Source organism: Lissotriton helveticus, chromosome 3_1 (genome assembly GCF_964261635.1).
Source record: "Lissotriton helveticus chromosome 3_1, aLisHel1.1, whole genome shotgun sequence".
In the NCBI taxonomy this organism is placed as follows: domain Eukaryota; kingdom Metazoa; phylum Chordata; class Amphibia; order Caudata; family Salamandridae; genus Lissotriton; species Lissotriton helveticus.
In genome coordinates, this window is record NC_136061.1 from 1777436550 (window position 1) to 1777454308 (window position 17759).

The window sequence follows — 17759 nt, forward strand, 5'->3', positions numbered from 1 at the left end:
CTCTTGGATTCCCTGTCCGGCGGGGCCGACGGGAACGTGGTCTGGGAATTGGAGGCCTGGATGACCAGGCTGTCGGGGGTGGGGTGGGTGGACAGGAAACATGGGTGGACAGGAAACATGGGTCGCCCGGGGCTGGGCGGTGGCGTCTGGCCACGTTCCTATCTACGGGCGAACCCGTAGCGGGCTTGGACCAAGTGCCCAGAAGAACGTCGGTCAAGGCCTCATTAAAGGGCAGCAGAGGCTCGGCTGAGCTTGACTGCGGTTTAAGGACCTCTGTGAGGAGATTAGTCCTCACGGCCGCGACGGGGAGCTCAAGGCCCAAGGCCTTGGCAGCCCTCATCCACACTATAGGTTGCCCCCTCCTCCGAAGCCACGGTAGGAGGGGAGACAAAACCAGTGTCTGGAGAGGTGTCCAGGCCACTGGCCTCCCCAAGGTCTCCTGCCCAGTCCTCATGAGACTGACACTCTCTGGTCAGAGGGTCCTCAGATCCCTCCCAATCCTCCTCATCACCCATCTCCTGATGCTCAGGGTTTTCAATCAATGGGGCCTGCTCATAGAAGTGAAACTCCCCAAACGACGTCTGGAGCGGCGCCCATCGGGGCCGTCCCGTCGGAACAGGAATGAAGGGGGGAGATCGGGGACGGCGCCGCCCGAGGACGGCGCCGGAGGGGACACCTGAGGGTCCGACGCCGGGGAGGTCGTAAGGTCCACCGGCGACGATCCAGATCCCGAAAGAGGTCCAGCGGCGTCCCGCGGCGCCGGGCCCAGAAGGCGCCGGCAGCTCCGGGACAACCGAACCCTTCGGCGCCGGGATAGCGGGAACCTGCGGCGCCGGGCCCAAAGGCGTCGGCGGCCGAACCCCCCGACCCGCTAGGGGTCCCAGACGGGTCCGCTGGGCCCGAAGGCGCCGCGGAGCCCGTCGGAGGAGAGAGTTTCCTCATGGCCATGAGGAAGCGTTCGATCTCCTCCGGCGCCGCGTTCAGCCCAGGGACCGGAGGGTGTGGAGCTGCCCGCGACTCCGTCGGAGCCGCGTGGGTGGTGTGACACGAACCCCCGGCTGCATCGCGCGAGCGTCGGGGGGAGTCCGCAGAGCGATGACGCCTCTTGGTCTTCTTGTGCTTCTTACCTGACGACGACTTCGACCCGGAGGAGTGCGGCCTACTCTCGGAGCTGTGGTGGCTCCGAGCCGCGACCTGTCCCTCGACCTCCCATGGGACCGAGACCTCTCGCGGCGCGAAACCGACTGCCGGAGTTCGAGTCGCCTGCGGGACCGCTCCCGCCTGGCTTTCGAAGAGAGGGCCTGGCAGTCGGAGCAGGCCTTGTCGTCGTGATCGACGCCTAGACAAGTTAAACACAGGTGGTGAGGATCCGTGACCGACATCAGGCAGTCGCAATCCTCGCAGTGCTTAAAGCCAGGCATCCCTACGGCACCGATCGGAGTCAAAAGACTTTGAGAAATGATCAAAAATCGATCAAAAAGTTAGTCAAAAATTACTAGGGTTACTGCTTTTTCCAGATCTGCGCTTGCTGGCGTGGAAAAAAGAAGAACTGACGTCAGCACGCGGAGGCGGCGTCTAAGTACTCCGACGACGTCATCACGGCGCCCACGACGCTGACGACGGACGCGGAGCCGCAGACGACGCCTACCAACGCGCAAGGGTACTGCTACGCAAAAATTTCCGGATCCAGTCTGACGCCTGGGGATATTCTAAGGTAAGGAATCTAATACTAATGTGTCTCTTTCAGATATAAGTAATATTGTTGGCTGACTGGGGATGGGAAACCTTGAAACAGAAACCATACACCCCACTTGCATCTGCCCAAGGAGAGACCCTGCTGAGACACAACAGAGATAACTATATAGTTCTCATGCCAGCTTACATACTAGTTGAATTGGCTCCCAGTTGCTCAGCACTGACCTCTGCAAGTAGACTCTGTGTTAGTAGTAGCATTAAAAACATAACTGCTGGTATTGATACAGGGTTGATTTAAGATGGAAAAACACTCCCTATGTAGACTTATAAAAAATATATAATCACATAAAATTTTGCCTACATAGAGCAGATGAAATGGAGATTATTGAAAGGAATTCAAATCATAAAGCTTCGAAATGGTTATCTATTGTTTACATGAACCTGAATCGAATACATTTAGAGTCTGTGAAATAACAGATTCCAGTTTCCACAGAGACTGGCTGCCTCCTAGGCTGACAGATACTCTTCTGGGCTGCTGTGTATAAACAGCAGCTTCGGTGTGTAATGAAGGAACTAGCTTGCATGCTTGTACACAAAACCCATTCATAAACAGGACTCTAGTTTTACCTTGGATATGCTTTGCACCATCTTCTGGGGTGTCATACCCTTGGTCTCTTCGTCCACTAATCCTTGAGCCACAAAGCTAAAACCACGGAAGAGCTGGTGCGCTCCAGCACTTGGTGGTATTCCAGGTGAGTCTGTAAAAGAAAATGGCAAAAGATGGACATCAGAGAATGCAGACAAGTCCGGGATCAGAGCATCATACTAAAGAGAGCTGCACAACAACCAGGAGACTGCTGGGAAAATGCTGAAGACAATATGTAAGTGTCAGGTATGAATGATAGGACTCTTCCATGAATGACTATCTCAAACACTTTCATCGCAATCACTACAAGGTACCTTGAAAATGTGCTCTTTTCCTATCCCTGGAGTTACTAATTCTGGGGGTACCAGCAACTCTGGGGCTGGGGAAAAGTCAGCCTATGGGGAGTTGGAGCCCGAGGAGCCATTAAGAAATAAAGAATTACTGGGACAAATCAGTAATTCTGAAGCCAATTTAACATTACTTCCTCATTTTTGGCCTCAGAATTAAGTGGTCAGTCATAACCAAGGACTAAGAAGCAAAGCAGCAGTGGATGCATTTATTATGAAGAGCATTCTAATGCAGATCAACAAAGCTACTAGCTAGGTCGCAGAAGATACAATCATCAACATTACATGAAGCAAGACTCAGTAGACTAGGTTTACCAAATGTAATGAATATGCTACTTACCAGTATGCATCTGTTCTTGGCATGTAGGGCTGCTAACATTCATATCTGATGCATAGATCGCCGCCTAGTGTTGGGTCCGGATGATTGCACATTGTTGTCCTGGAAGAGTCTTCGAAGTATCACGAGATAGGTGGCTCCTTCCCTGGACTACAGTGCGCATGGGCATCGGCTCCATCCCCAGATTGTTTTTTAGCCATTGTGGCAGAGATGGAGTTAAATTGTGTAAATGATGTCCATGCTAATGATGAATGCAAGAGAGTGTCTGCAGCCGCTACGGGCACCGGGGAAGAGGGCGGGCGATATGAATGTTAGCAGCCCTACATGCCAAGAACAGATGCATACTGGTAAGTAGCATATTCAGTTCGAGGCATGTGGGCTGCTAAATTCATATCTGATGCATAGAATACATAGCAGTCCCTCCATTAACGGCGGTTGCCCGTGCCAGCTGCAGAAGCTTGAAAAAGTGTTTTGAGAACAGCCTGTCCTACAGCTGCTTGCTGTTTGGAATGCACATCCACACAGTAATGTTTGGTAAACGTGTGTGGTGTAGCCCAAGTGGCTGCTCTACAAATGTCTAAGGGAATGTTCCCTAGGAACGCCATGGATGCCCCCAATTTGCGTGTGGAGTGCGCCTTTGGGGGTATTGATAAAGTGCGTTTCGCTTTTTGGTAACAGATTTGAATGCACTTAACTATCCATCTGGCTATCCCTGCTTTGGAGATGGGGTTGCCTTTGTGCTGTGGTGAGAAGGCAACAAAAAGTTGTTGTGTCTTTCTAAAGTGTTGAGTTCTGTCAATGTAGTACATTAGAGCCCTCCTAACGTCTAGTGTATGAAGCATTCTTTCCGCCACGGTTTGTGGGTTTTGAAAGAATGCAGGCAGGTCAATAGTTTGGTTGATATGAAACTGTGACACCACCTTTGGAAGGAATTTGGGGTTAGTGCGGAGCACTACCCTGTTAGAATGTATTTGGATGAAGGGCTCTTGTATTGTGAGCGCTTGCAGCTCGCTAACACGTCTGAGCGACGTGATAGCAATGAGAAAAGCCACTTTCCACGTCAGAAATTGAATTTCGCAGGAGTGCAGTGGCTCGAAAGGTGGGCCCATCAGCCTAGTGAGGTCTACATTGAGGTTCCACACTGGAGCTGGTGGAGTTCTTGGAGGAATGACTCGCTTCAGTCCTTCCAGGAAGGCTTTAATGGCAGGCACCCTGAAAACAGAGAGGTGCTGCCTATTCTGGAGATAAGCCGCTATGGCGGATAGATGTATCCGAATGGAAGCGTACGCTAGATTGCATTTGTAAAGATGTAACAAATAGCAAATGATGTTAGGGATGGATGCATCTAGCGGGTTGATATTGTTGTTAGTACAGTAAATGACAAACCTCTTCCATTTTGCTGCATAGCAAGCTCTGGTTGTGGGCTTTCTTGCCTCTCTGATAATGTCCATGCATTCCGGAGGCAGGTTGAGGTAGCCAAATTCTAAGACCTCAGGAGCCAGATCGCCAGATTGAGCTGCTGCGGATCCGAATGCTGAATGTCGCCATGGTTCTGCGTCAAGAGCCTGGGTGTGAGATGCAGCCTTTGATGCGGTACCACGGAGAGTTCTAGAAACGTGGTGTACCATGGTTGGCGTGCCCATGTTGGAGCAACCAGGATGAGAGTCATCGAGTGTTGCTTTAGCTTTCTTGCCACCAGCGGAATGAGAGGCGCTGGGGGAAAAGCGTACGCAAATTTGCCTGACCAGTTCATCCATATCGCATTCCCTTGCGATTCCGGGTGAGGGAACCTGGCGGCAAAGCTTTGGCATTTTGCGTTTTCCCTTGTGGCAAACAGGTCTATCTCTGGATGACCCCACTGCTGGAAGTACGGGTGGAGTACTGATGGATGAATCTCCCACTCGTGCATTTGATGGCTGTATCTGCTGAGCAGATCCGCCATCTGATTGTCCTTGCCCGGGAGGTGTTCTGTAATGAGGAAGATGTTCCTCTGAATGGCCAACTTCCACATGCTCTGAGCCAGATGAGACAGCTGTGGTGAGTGAGTACCGCCCTGCTTTTGGATGTAGTACATGGCTGTCATGTTGTCCGTCCGGATCAACACGACCTTGTTGCACAAATGCACTTTGAAGGACTTGAGCGCCATGAAGATTGCCATCAATTCCAGGTAGTTGATGTGCAACCTTTGTTGCTGGGTTGACCATAGTCCCTGCACTGTGTAGTGGAGCACATGCGCTCCCCACCCTTGGAGAGATGCGTCCGTTGTCAGGACAATCTGTGGCACAGGCTCCTGGAACGGTCGTCCCTTGCAAAGGTTGTGTGGATTCCACCAATGCAGAGAGTTGTATGCCCGACCGGTCACCAACACTAGGTCTGTCAGTTGTCCTTGAGCCTGTGTCCATTGATTTGCCAAGCATTCTTGGAGGGGACGCATGTGCAACCTTGCGTGCGGGACTATGAAGATGCAGGAGGCCATCATGCCTATCAACTGCATGAACACTCTCGCTGGCAGGGAGTGTTGCGGTCTGAACCTCTTGATCAGCGACTGAATGTTGTTGATTCTGACTGTGTTTGGTTGAGCTATAGCAGTCAGGGTGTTTATGGTCGCGCCCAGATACTGCTGCACATGGGCTGGCTGAAGGTGCGACTTTGGGTAGTTTAGCGAGAACCCCAGGCTGTGAAGGAGGTGAATAGTGTGGGACATGTGTGAGGCGCACTGTCTTTCCGACTTTGCCTGAACGAGCCAGTCGTCGAGGTACGGATAGACATGTATGTTTTGTCTCCTGAGGTGCACCGCCACTGTCGCTAGACACTTCGTAAACACTCTGGGGGCAGTAGTCACCCCGAAGGGTAGGACTTTGAACTGATAGTGCTTGTTGAGAATGGTGAACCTGAGGTATTTTCTGTGGGATGGGTGGAGTGGGATGTGGAAGTAAGCATCCTTGAGGTCCAAGGTTGCCAGGAAATCCCCTTGGTTTAGAAGGGGTAGGATTTGTTGCAGTGTCAGCATGTGAAAATGTTCTGACAGTATGTACATGTTAAGGGGGCGCAGATCTAGAATGGGTCTGAGCGATCCGTCCTTCTTTGGGATGAGGAAGTACAGGGAATAGACCCCTGTTCCTTCCTCCTCCACTGGCACGAGTTCGATTGCTCCTTTTTGCAGCATTACTAGCACTTCCTGCTGCAATAAGTGCAAGTGCTCTGCCGACATAGGACGTTGTCTTGGGGGGATGTTGGGAGGAGTGGATGTTAACTCCAAGCAATAACCGTACTGGATTAGTTTTCTCACCCACCTGTCTGTGGTGATGGACGACCAGACTGGCAGGAACTGCTGTAGTCTTCCCCCGACAGGTGTTGGATGGTCGGGGGGCAGTGACAGGGAGTCACTGCTTGGTGGTGGCAGAGGAACGTGAGTTGTTGTTTCCTCTGCCTCTGCCCTTGGCATTGTTACCTCGGTAACCCCCTCTACCTTGCTTGGGGTACGAGGATTGCGCACCACCTCTTGCGAATTGTGTTTGTTGTCCCAAGTGTCCTCTGGTACCACTACGCGCACCTGAGCGACGAAAAGTGTTGCCTCTGAACTGTTGTGATTGGAGAGCCCCCATGGACTTAGCAGTCTCGTTGTCTTTCTTAATCTTTTCAAGTGTGGTGTCTACATCAGGGCCAAACAGTCTGTCAGGATTGACTGGCTGGTTGAGGATTGTAGTCTGGATGTCCTGCTTAAACCCAGATATACGAAGCCAGGCTTGGCGCCTTAGCATGACGCTAGTGTTAATACCCCTAGGCGCTGTGTCAGCGACATCAAGTGCACACTTAATGGCAGCATTTGATATAAGCTTCCCCTCCTGAATGAGCATTTCGCCTGCTTCTTTATACTCATCAGGTAGATGTTGAAGGAGCTGTTCTAGGGTGTCGTAATGCGCCCTATCGTAACGCGCCAGTAGTGCTTGTGTATTTGCTATACGCCATACATTGGCAGCCTGCGCAGCCACCCGCTTGCCAGAAGCCTCAAGCACTTTCGACTCTTCGTCTGGGGGAGGAGCTTCACCCGTTGTTTGGGAGTTGGCCCTTTTGCGGGCCTTCGCGACCACCAATGAGTCTAAAGGCAACTGTCCCCGAATATAAGCAGGGTCTCCAGGTGCTGGCCTGTATTTTTTCTTAATACGTGGGTTTACCACTCTTGCTCTTGTCGGTTCCTTAAAGATCTCTGGTGCATGTTTAAGGACACCTTTCAGCATGGGGAGTGTTTTGACTGTTCTTTCGGAGACAGAGAAAGTGTCAAACAGGAAATCTTCCTCCACTGGGTCAGAGTGCATGTCCACATTATGAGTTGCAGCTGCCCGTTCTATTAAAGCAGTGAATGCTGCTGAGTCCTCAGTAGGTGATGTACGTGTTCCAAAAACCTGAGGGTCATGTACTACTTGATGGCTGTCCTGGTCCCCAGCGTCATCATATGGGTCCTGGTGTACATCAGGGTCATTGTCAGTAGGGAAATTATATTGGTCATCTTGTTCTCCATCCTCACCCCCTGAGTGGTGGGGGGAAGGTGTTGGACTCCTCCTTGGTGGAGGCTGAAGAGGTTCAACAAGTGGAGGTATGTCCTGTGCTTGTTTTTTCTTTTTCAGTGGAATAACAAAAGCTTCTAAAGGTTGGGAAGTGATCTTTCTTTTATAAAGTGTCAATTTCCCTGTGTTGGCATCGATGTAATGCTCTAAATCGTCCCCTGACGCCTTTGGCCGCTGCAAATTGGGACTGGGCGTCGAATATTCCGGCGTGTCGGTGTTCTTCGACACCGTCTTGGCCACAAACGCTTTGGGCGCCACCTTTGGTGGCAGGACGTAGATAAGCTTGGAGGACGACTTCGCAGGTATGTCCATCGGTCTCGGATCCGATGATGCGGTAGACGCCGACGTCTGTGCTTTCTCCCGAATTCTCTTGAGGGAGTCGGTGACCTGTTTTGTAAAAGAAGCCGAGGGTTTGGTAACCGATGCTTCATGTTTGTCTGCTTCGGAGGACTGCGGCGTAGCAGAAGTGGCCACCGATGATTCTTGGCCTCCCACGGGACGCTGCCTTGCGGTAGGTGTAGGCGCCGACGCCGTTGTTGCCGATCCGGCATCCTGGTGCCGATGAGTAGCGGCTCCGGTCGTCGGATCTTGGGCCTTAGACGCCGAGGTGGGATGGACGACCTTCTTTGAGGACTTGTCCTTAGCCACCGTTTGTGGCGCCGATGTGTCGACAGTCTTCTTGGACTTCGTGTGGCTTCGACGGAGTTGAAGACGGAGCCGGCTTTGTTGGCTTGGACGGGACGTCGGCCATTTTAGATGTTGTCGAAGCCGCAAGTTTCGGTTTCGCTTTTGCTGAGTCGGCGGCCATTTTCGGAGCCGTGGAGACCAAAGTTTTCGGTTTCGTTTTCGGCGTGATGTCGGCCATTTTAGGCGCCGTCGACAGCAATAGTTGCGGTTTCGGTTTCGATACGCGCAACGGTGGCTCCTCCGGTGTATCCGTAGCCGGGCCCGAAGGCGGGGCTGGGGATATCGGTGCAGGGTCGTGGGTAAGGCCGAGTGGCGATCCCGTGACCGGAGCCTGAGTCTAGTAACTTTCGGGGCATAGCTCGTCCTCTGAGCTATCTTCCGCGGCCCCATAGACTTCTTCGTCGTCCCCTACCTCCTCGACGTATTCTTGGTCTTGGCTCTGTCCTTCGATGTATTCCTCTGGATCCGCCTCGACCTCCGTCGATGGTGGTGAGATCTGAAGATGATGGCCGTGGCCTTCTTCTGCGGGGTCGTCGAATATGTCGTCGGGTGCCGGGGCTGCGTGGAAGGCTTCAAGTCGCGCCGCACGCCGATGCTTGAGCGTCTTCTTTGACCTGAATTTGGAGCAGGCCATGCAGTTGTCTTCGTCGTGGTCCGGCGATAGACATCTATTACAAACTGGATGCACGTCGATGTGTGGGTATTTGGACCCACACACGGGGCAGCGCTTGAACGGGCTCCGTTCCATGATGAAGCCGTCGGGGTCTTGCTGCGAGTACAGGGCCTCGATGCGCGAAGGGTAAACCACTCCGCTGGAGTCTGACCGGAAGAGTCAGACGATGCTCGGGACCGTTCGCATACAATACCGACGCGAATACCGAAGGCCTTTTGGCCTTGAGAAGGAAGGTTTTTCGATTCCGACAAGGAGCCGTCGAAATCACATCTGAACCCAATGGCGGAAAAAAACAATCTGGGGATGGAGCCGATGCCCATGCGCACTGTAGTCCAGGGGAGGAGCCACCTATCTCGTGATACTTCGAAGACTCTTCCAGGACAACAATGTGCAATCATCCGGACCCAACACTAGGCGGCGATCTATGCATCAGATATGAATTTAGCAGCCCACATGCCTCGAACTCAAAGTTATATTGCTAAAGAAAGAAGCAAGTCATCAATTGATGGTGGTTTACAGTACACATTGGGGGATATTAGGAGATCCAAGGACTTGGACTAAGGGGCTGTGAAAAAAAAAAACAGCAGACTGGCAATCCCCAGGTTGTTCCCCCAGTGATAACCTGCGAGCCCTCTGGTGGAGCATGCCACACAATGTACGTGAGAGCTTACGGCATGTGCAACTAAGGCTTACTACAAACAACTGACTTGATGTCGACAGCCATTCGCCAAGAATTCTAGCTATACTTTTCTGGGCATTATATTTGGATTCGCTTATTGTTGTTCATTGGCTGCAATAAGGGTGCCACCTACAAGTCAAAACAATGTGACTATCGACACACTTCACTCCTTCCAAACTGCATCAACTTCAAAGAGGAGGACCCTCTCAAAGCCTGATCTTTCACAGAAGCCAGGTCTGTGGAGTCTCTTCGCTTCCACAGAGGGTACCTCAGAGGAATGGCCTTCGCATGCCAGATCTCCATTCAACTGATCCACTTTTAAGAGGCTGTGGTGCGCATCTCTCCCTTCTGCATCTAACAAGACACATCTTAGAAGAGGATATTGGTTCAGCCGGTGTCTGCAGCTCTGTACAAACCTTTGGGGGTGCGTGAGGTGAATTCTGTGTCAAAGTAGAAGGTGTCGTCAGGCTGGGCTACTGCAGGCTTGAAAGGGGGAGGCAGTTCCCTGCGAAACAGCTTCTGCATAAAGAATAGGGCATCGTTTAGGCTACAAAGATGTTCCTTTTACAGACTTTCAAAACACCATCATATGCAAATCTACACATTACCAATATGACTCCATACACCCAAGTGGGGGAGGGGTAATTGGGTATGTGTTTTAGCAAGCATCCTCCTAAAAACACAACTACCACAACTTCCACATAAATCTTCTCTTACAGGTGAATCCAAATACATGGACTACAGGCACACACAAAAATGACAAAAACCTCCAACACACCACAAAGACTTTAACACACTGGCAAACTCCTGCATTTAGTGAGGATTGGTACCTCCTATAACGGTTGCTTTGAGTTTCAGCCTGCTGTGTGCACTCTCTACTTACCCAGAGGCAAGGGACATTATTCCCAGCATAAAAGTCCTCATTCCTTTTTTTTCTTTCCGACTGTTTTTTTTTAATAAGTATCTTAGAGAAGAGCTAACAAGACCACTGCATAATTGAACCCCTGTGGAAGGGCACCACCGATGAGCTTTCTTTGAAGCTCTTCAGTGGAGCTTTCTGAAGACAGATAGAGGGTCCTTTGTGTAGATGGTAGGGCCACTGGTACATGGTGTATCAAACCGGGCTAACCTGGCTAACCGATGTAGTGTCAACATTAGGAAGTGTGTCAAGGAGTACGTGGATCCCTGTGATAAGCCCTGCTTTTAACCCCTTCCACGCTGATGACGAGCTGGGCTCGTCATGAGGTAGCCTCCTGCTACGCTGATGACGAGCCCAGCTCGTCACGTAATATGCGCTTTTAAAAATCTCCGCGTACGAGCGGAATTCCGCCCGCACGCATGCGGTTAAAGGGCAGCATTTCCAACTATTTTCAATTTTAGATTACATTATTGTGGTATCTACACAGAGCAGACATTGCCCGAGAGGGCAGCAGAGCATTTTACACGTAACAGTGGACGAGGAAGGGGCGGTTAATGGACAAGAGGAGGATGTAAAGTTCTACCACTAATAAAAGCTAGGCGTGTGGGCAAGTCATAGACAAAGATGGAATGGTTCTAGAGGATGGGTTTTGGAAGTGAATGGCCATTTCTTGTTTTGTGGGTGGCATACATGTACCTAGTGGGATGGAGTACGTGTTTGTTTGATGGGACTGTAGATGGCAGTAATCTGAACTGCATGCATGACAAAAGAGGGTGTTTAGATAAAATCCAAATAGGTGGGGAGCTGAGGGAGAGTCAAATGCACTGGTTTGGGACCAGGCATGCAGCTGTACGCAAAACAGCCTTCAGAGTGTAATATACAGATCGAACATTCAACAGCATATATAATAGGACATGGACCCTTTTATCTCTAGTATACTTTCTGAATGAGTAGTGACAGCAGAGCTTAAAGATACAATGAATCTGTTATCCAATTCTAGCCATTGCGGAAAACATTTGGTAACAGTTACATATGGGAATCACTCTGCTTGACATATGGAATCTTCAAACCGATTGGGTGTTGCAGCATCTCTGAACCCTTCAGGAGCGTGGCCACTGGTGCACTACAGGGATAATCGGGTACGCCCCCGCACCCACTTCATTTCACCAAGTATCAAATGGATACTCCATATGCAATGCCCCTGGACATGCTAAAGGGTACCCTATCCTACCCCATGCAGTATACACTGCTCATAAGGGCGCACCTTCATCCCGTTGAACGCCCTTCCCAAATTACTAGCCTATACATTATAGCAAACGCAGGTGTTCACATCGCTGGTTGTATGGCGGATTGAATCTGTTACGTAGCGCCTTTAGTTCAGGTACAACCTCCTCATGGACCCGAATGCTAAAATACTCGATACTCCCTTCCCCATTTTTTTTTTATTGTGATGTAGACTACTTCAAATGCCTAATGGGCCGGCTACTTTGCCTGAGAATGTTTATAGATTGGCTGACATGTATGGAAACAGTTCTAATGAGGTACAGAGTCGAAAAGAACTAGCAGTGCAGAGTTGTGACACTATTTGGGACTGTGGTGACAGTAGTGCCTTTCACCTATTACTACTTCTTTGTATGTTCTGTACTGTTACCACTGTGAAGCTTATTAAAAAATAACAACCCGTCTTTGGAACACGGCGACCGGGAACACACAGAGGAGGGATTCCAAACTACAGTGCACTACTTGCGTAAAGATTACGGAACAAAAATCCAGCCCTTAACTCTTATTGGATCCCCTCCCGGTATAGTCAGACACTTACACGTGTCTAGTCTCTTTCTTTTTTATACTAATGCGCCTCAGTGAGCGCCCACGTCAGAAAATCAGTCGTACTCTTAATTCCCAACCCGGAATCAGGGTTCTTTGGATCTTTCAGACTTTGATTACCCGTCAATTTATACACAGGATTCTTCGCTCAACCATACCTACGTTTTGCATCGACCCATAGATGCCTGGGTCTATTTACCAGCCCTGAAGAGTCGTGTTGACTCCACTTTTGAACACGACGAAACACGTGTCGGCTGAATGTGGATCCAATAAACGTCTTTGAAAAATTTGAGAATATAAGATCTGCTGTTGTTTTCTACCTTACTGTTACTACTGTTTTGTGTGTTTTTTACACTGCTTTGTGGTTGCGAGAGCATTGCTCCTATTTCGATAACGAAGGTCTTTTAGATTTTCTTAGAACGGTTTAGGGTTACTCCGTTCGCTCTTTACGCACCACGCCACAGACACTATTTCCCTTCGAAGCGTAACGTTTACTTTAGGTAGAGCGCCTTCTATCTGTAATCACTATAAACCCTTTCAGCTGTCTCCTCATTCAATTGAATGTTGTACATGCTTATCCTTTAACAATAGGTCATGTTAAGTTTAGCTGATGCTAATAGAAATAGTTACAAATATCCTACATAGAGAAGGTGGAGACTGATGCTATTAGCAGGCTGTTGCCCTCATTAATAGTCTTGGCTTTCCTCATGCCAACCCAACCTGCTGCTGTAAATTATGAAGGAGTGTGAGGCTTTTCTAAGCGTATCTACTACTACCAAGGAGAATGGCATGTGGTGACCTGACTTTCCTCACATCCGTCTGCCTCTGTAAATGAGGAAGAAGGGCAATGGTCTTGCGTTTCCTTCTGCATATCTGTTGCAAAAAGTGTAAGGTGTGTGGTTTCTGGACTTTCTCAAGTCTGTTGTGGTAAAAGAGGACGTTGGGTGATGGCTTGCTTTTCTCTTGTGTCACTGCTTAGGGTGACACGATCACTAATTAGGGACAGTAGAAAATGCTGCCTAGTGACAGGGCAATAAAGAAGTTAGAAGTTGCAGATACTACTTGTTCTGTAGCTTGATTAAGAGATCCTTACGTACATGTTCTGTCATGACTGCTCTAATGTAGGTCCTATTCAATGATGTAACAAGTTCTAGTACTATGAGGCAAAACGTGTTGAAGGGGAAATGAATTACAGCAGTGAGCAAACTAGTGAGCCTCTCAGATGCCTTCAACACAGTGGATTATACCAACCTCATCTATCACCCAGATGCCTCGAATGGGATTCACTGAAATTCCTTCACTTGTTCTTCTCCTAACTAACCAACCAACCAACACCAGTCCATTCACATTTGCAAATCTAAGACTCATTATTTCCCTATCACCTACAGAATACCTCAGAGTTCTGGACAGTCACATTCATATTCAACCTCTACAGCCCCCTAGGACTCTACATACCAATAATAGCATCAAAATTCACCAATATGCTGATGACACAAAACTCTGCTTGAAAGTCTCCTGTGCTCCCGGCATCCCATGCCTCAAACACGATCTGTACCTCATCAGACCTGGATGTCCAGCACCTACCTGAAGCTCAACTCCTTAACACAGAATTCCTGCTATTCGCCAAAAGAAAAAGTTATCTTTCGGTATCTCTGTTTCTGGCCCGCTACCTCGAGGAGAACAGCATCCTGGACCCATCCCAGTCCGGGTTCCGCAGCAACCACAGCACCGAAACTGCCCTCATTGCCGCCACCGATGACATCAGGACCCTGCTAGACAACGGAGAAATCGCTGCCCTCATCCTCCTGGACCGGTCAGCCTTCAACACGGTCTGCCACCGCACGCTACGCACACGCCTCCACGACGCCGGTATCCAAGAGAAGGCCCTGGACTGGAACACCTCCTTCCTCTCTGGCAGAACACAGAGTGTCCGCCTCCCCCCCTTCTGCTCCGAAGCCACCAAGATCATCTGCGGTGTACCCCAGGGCTCATCCCTCAGCCCAACGCTGTTTAACATCTACATGGCAAGGCTCCTCCATGTCGCCCGACTGCACGACCTCAGCATCATCTCTTACGCTGATGACACCCAGCTGATCCTCTCCCTCACCAAAACCCCCACACCACCAAAAAGAACCTCCACGAAGGAATGAAGCCGTCGCCGAATGGATGAGGAACGGCTGACTGAAGCTGAACTCTGACAAGACGGAGGTCCTCATCCTCGGATCCACCCCTCCGGCCTGGGATGACTCCTGGTGGACAACTGCACTGGGAACAGCTCCAACACCCACCGACCACGCACGCAACCTAGGGTTCATCCTCGACTCCACCCTCTCCAAGACTAAGCAGGTCAACGCCTTCTCTTCCTCCTGCTTCAACACCCTCTGCAAGATCTACAAGTGGATCCCCACCAAAGCGAGAAGAACGGTCATCCAGGCCCTCGTCGGCAGCAGATTGGACTACGGAAACGCCCTCTACGCAGGAGCCTCGGTCAAACTCCTGAAACGGCTTCAACGCATCCAGAACGCCTCTGCACGCCTGATCCTTGACATCCCTCGCCGAAGCCACATCACATCCCACCTGAGACCTGCACTGGCTCCCCGTCAACAAGAGGATAACCTTCAAGCTCCACACCCACGCACACAAGGCACTCCACAACACCGGACCAGCGTACAACAGACGACTCAGCTTCTACACCCCCACCCGCCAGCTCCGCACTACCAACCTCACCCTCGCCACAGTCCCCCGCATCCGAAGAACGACCTCCGGCGGCAGATCGTTCTCCCACCTCACCGCCAAGACCTGAAACACCCTCCCCATCCACCTACTGCAGACCCAAGACCTGCTGACCTTCAGAAGACTCGTCAAGACCTGGCTTTTCGAGCAGTAGTAGCATTCCCCACCGCCCAGTGCCTTGAGACCCTCACGGATAAGTAGTGTGCTTTACAAATGCTATGATTGATTGGTTGGGATATACTCTATCCAACTGCAGTTTCCTCATCTTGTGAGGTTTCTCCATGGCCAGACTATCTGGAAACTCAAAAAGCAGTACTCATGTGCATTGGTAGATGGTGCCATGTGGCTCTGCACAGACTTCGTTCTACTCCGGAAGTGGAACCACATAAGTCTTCTGACGCAAAGCCTATCAACCGATTGGCAGGAATAGTGTACAAATGACTAAATTGGGACCATTTTAGATGTTAAAAGAGACCATTCCACAGAACTGTGTGGTGGGTGGGCGATGAGGAATCAGCAGTTAGATAGAGTGTCCACTATAAAGAGCGTTACTGATATTAATTAACTTGTCCTTCTGATGGATACTTCTAACCATGGATCCTTCACCTGCAGAATACATTTCAAAGCAGTATCTGCTAAGGTGGTGGATCTGTTGAATGCCTCAGTTCAAGAGGGCCTTCAGGATCGTAAAGGAAAAATGCCCATCTTGACAAACTGGACTGTAGAGGCAACAGTGCTTCATGAACGTGTATTGACGTCGTAGTAGCTTGACAGATATCCAGGAAAGGTACTCTGTGTGCCAGCACAGTGGTAGCAGCCTTGTTCTAGTGGAATGAGACCTCGGACCTTCTGAAGGCTGCTTTTAAGCCAATTCGAAACATATAATTATACAGAGCACTACCAATCGTGAGATCGTCTGCTTCTGCACCGCCATGACCTTCATTGGTCAAGAGAACCCCACAAAAATCTTATTGCCCTCCTAATGTTCCTTGGTACAATTGATGTAAAAGAGCAGCGCTCTCTCTAGCCCCAAGTGATGTAGTCTTTCCTCCTCTTTTGAGGGCTGAGATGTAACTTTGTTTGTTGGAAACATATGCTGCAAACATTTAAGAAAACATATCACGACCGATGATTTGAACAAGGATGGTTGGTCCATCAAATGTAAAAAGGTAGAGAAGGCAGAAAAGTACTCTTTAAGAGTACCCACTGCTAGTCCATGCTGGGTCGAAGATCATACAAACAAGACATCCGACACTTTGGCTTGCAACGGGTCGGTCCGGCTGGTGCAGCGCCAAGTAAAAAACATATCCCAGCACCTGGTGTACCCGGAATGTGAAAGGGCTCCTGGCTGGCAGGATTATATCAATGACTTCAGAAGAGATATCACAGAAGATCAGCTATCCCAGCTCAAACACCATGCATTAAGGTGTAGGCTGAGCAAGCCCAAGTGCAAGACCATGTTCCTACCCTGCTGCTGCAGCGAATTATCCTCAAGAATCAGTAGCCTGGTCGGAGAACAGATGCTCAGACGCAGTTTCCAGGTATCACACACTCCCTGCCCAATTCGGAGCCACTAAAAGGACTTAGCCCAGTCGTTCCCATCCTTCTTCAGAACTCAGGGCAGGAGAGATAGCCATTGGAAGGCATACAGAAGTTCCATGCTCCACTAAGCGGAATGCATCTCAGAGCGTCTTCATGGAAACGCCAATGTTTAAGTGTGCTGACACTGCACATTCTTGGCAGAGCCAAAGATCTAGGCAAGGTTCTCCCCATTACTGGAAGAAACCTGCACCACCTCTGAATGTAGATGCCATTCTTGATCCGCTAAGCATCTCTGGCTGAGATAGTTTGACCTGCCGCTCTAAGATCCTGCCAGAAGGTTCACAACCAGAGAGATATCCTGATGACTCGGCAGGTTCCAGAGGCGCAGAGCAACCTAGCTCAGGATCTCAACCAGCCCTGCTTGTTGCAGTATCACATAACAGTGGTGCTGCCGATGAGAACTTGCATCAGCTTCCCTTGGAGGTTTGCAGGACACCCTTCAACACCAAGCAGATTGCCCACAACTTCAGTAAATTGATTTGGAGGTGGGTCTCCTTTTGAGACCAGAGTCCTACAAGCTCCACCTCTCCCAGATGAGCCCTCGAACCTAGTAGTGATGCATATGTCACCACTATTAACCCTGGATGGGTTAAGGAGAGGGGTCTGCCGCTGGTCCAATTGCGGTCAAGCAGCCACCACTACAGATCTTTTATGGTATCTTCTGAAACTTGGATGGAATTCTGACAGGCTTTCCAGGTGCTGGGCCAACTGAAACTTCAGATCCCACTGCAGATCTCACGTGTCATCTGGTATGGACAGCAGATACGATGCAGGAAGCCAAAGATCTAGAAGCCTCAGAGCCATCCTCACACTGTGACCCTGGGCAGAGGCAGATGCAAAAGGAGTATAGCCCTAATGTCCTGGACTCGCTGATCTGGAAGAAAGGTCCGAAAGCACAGCATATTTAGAATGGCTACGAAGTAGTCCGGGGTAATTTTGGCAGATTGACTGAGAACGCCAACTATGTCAGGAGGTTCATCATTGACTTGAGGTGGTTCACAACGGACTTAGGTGAGCTGGTCTTCAACAGTCAGTGGCCGAGGTAGACTTGC

General features: G+C 50.1%; 1 protein-coding gene across 3 annotated transcripts in view; it reads right to left on the reverse strand.

Moving 5' to 3' along the window:
* RPS6KA1 (ribosomal protein S6 kinase A1) overlaps positions 1-17759 on the reverse strand; it is an 844361-nt gene that overhangs the window by 231697 nt on the left and 594905 nt on the right. For all 3 annotated transcript variants that reach the window (XM_078682639.1, XM_078682641.1, XM_078682640.1), the window contains 2 exons: positions 10046-10148; positions 2323-2453 (listed from right to left, as the gene is read on the reverse strand). In XM_078682639.1, the coding sequence (XP_078538765.1) occupies positions 2323-2453; positions 10046-10148 (234 nt within the window). The remainder of the gene's footprint in view (positions 1-2322; positions 2454-10045; positions 10149-17759) is intronic.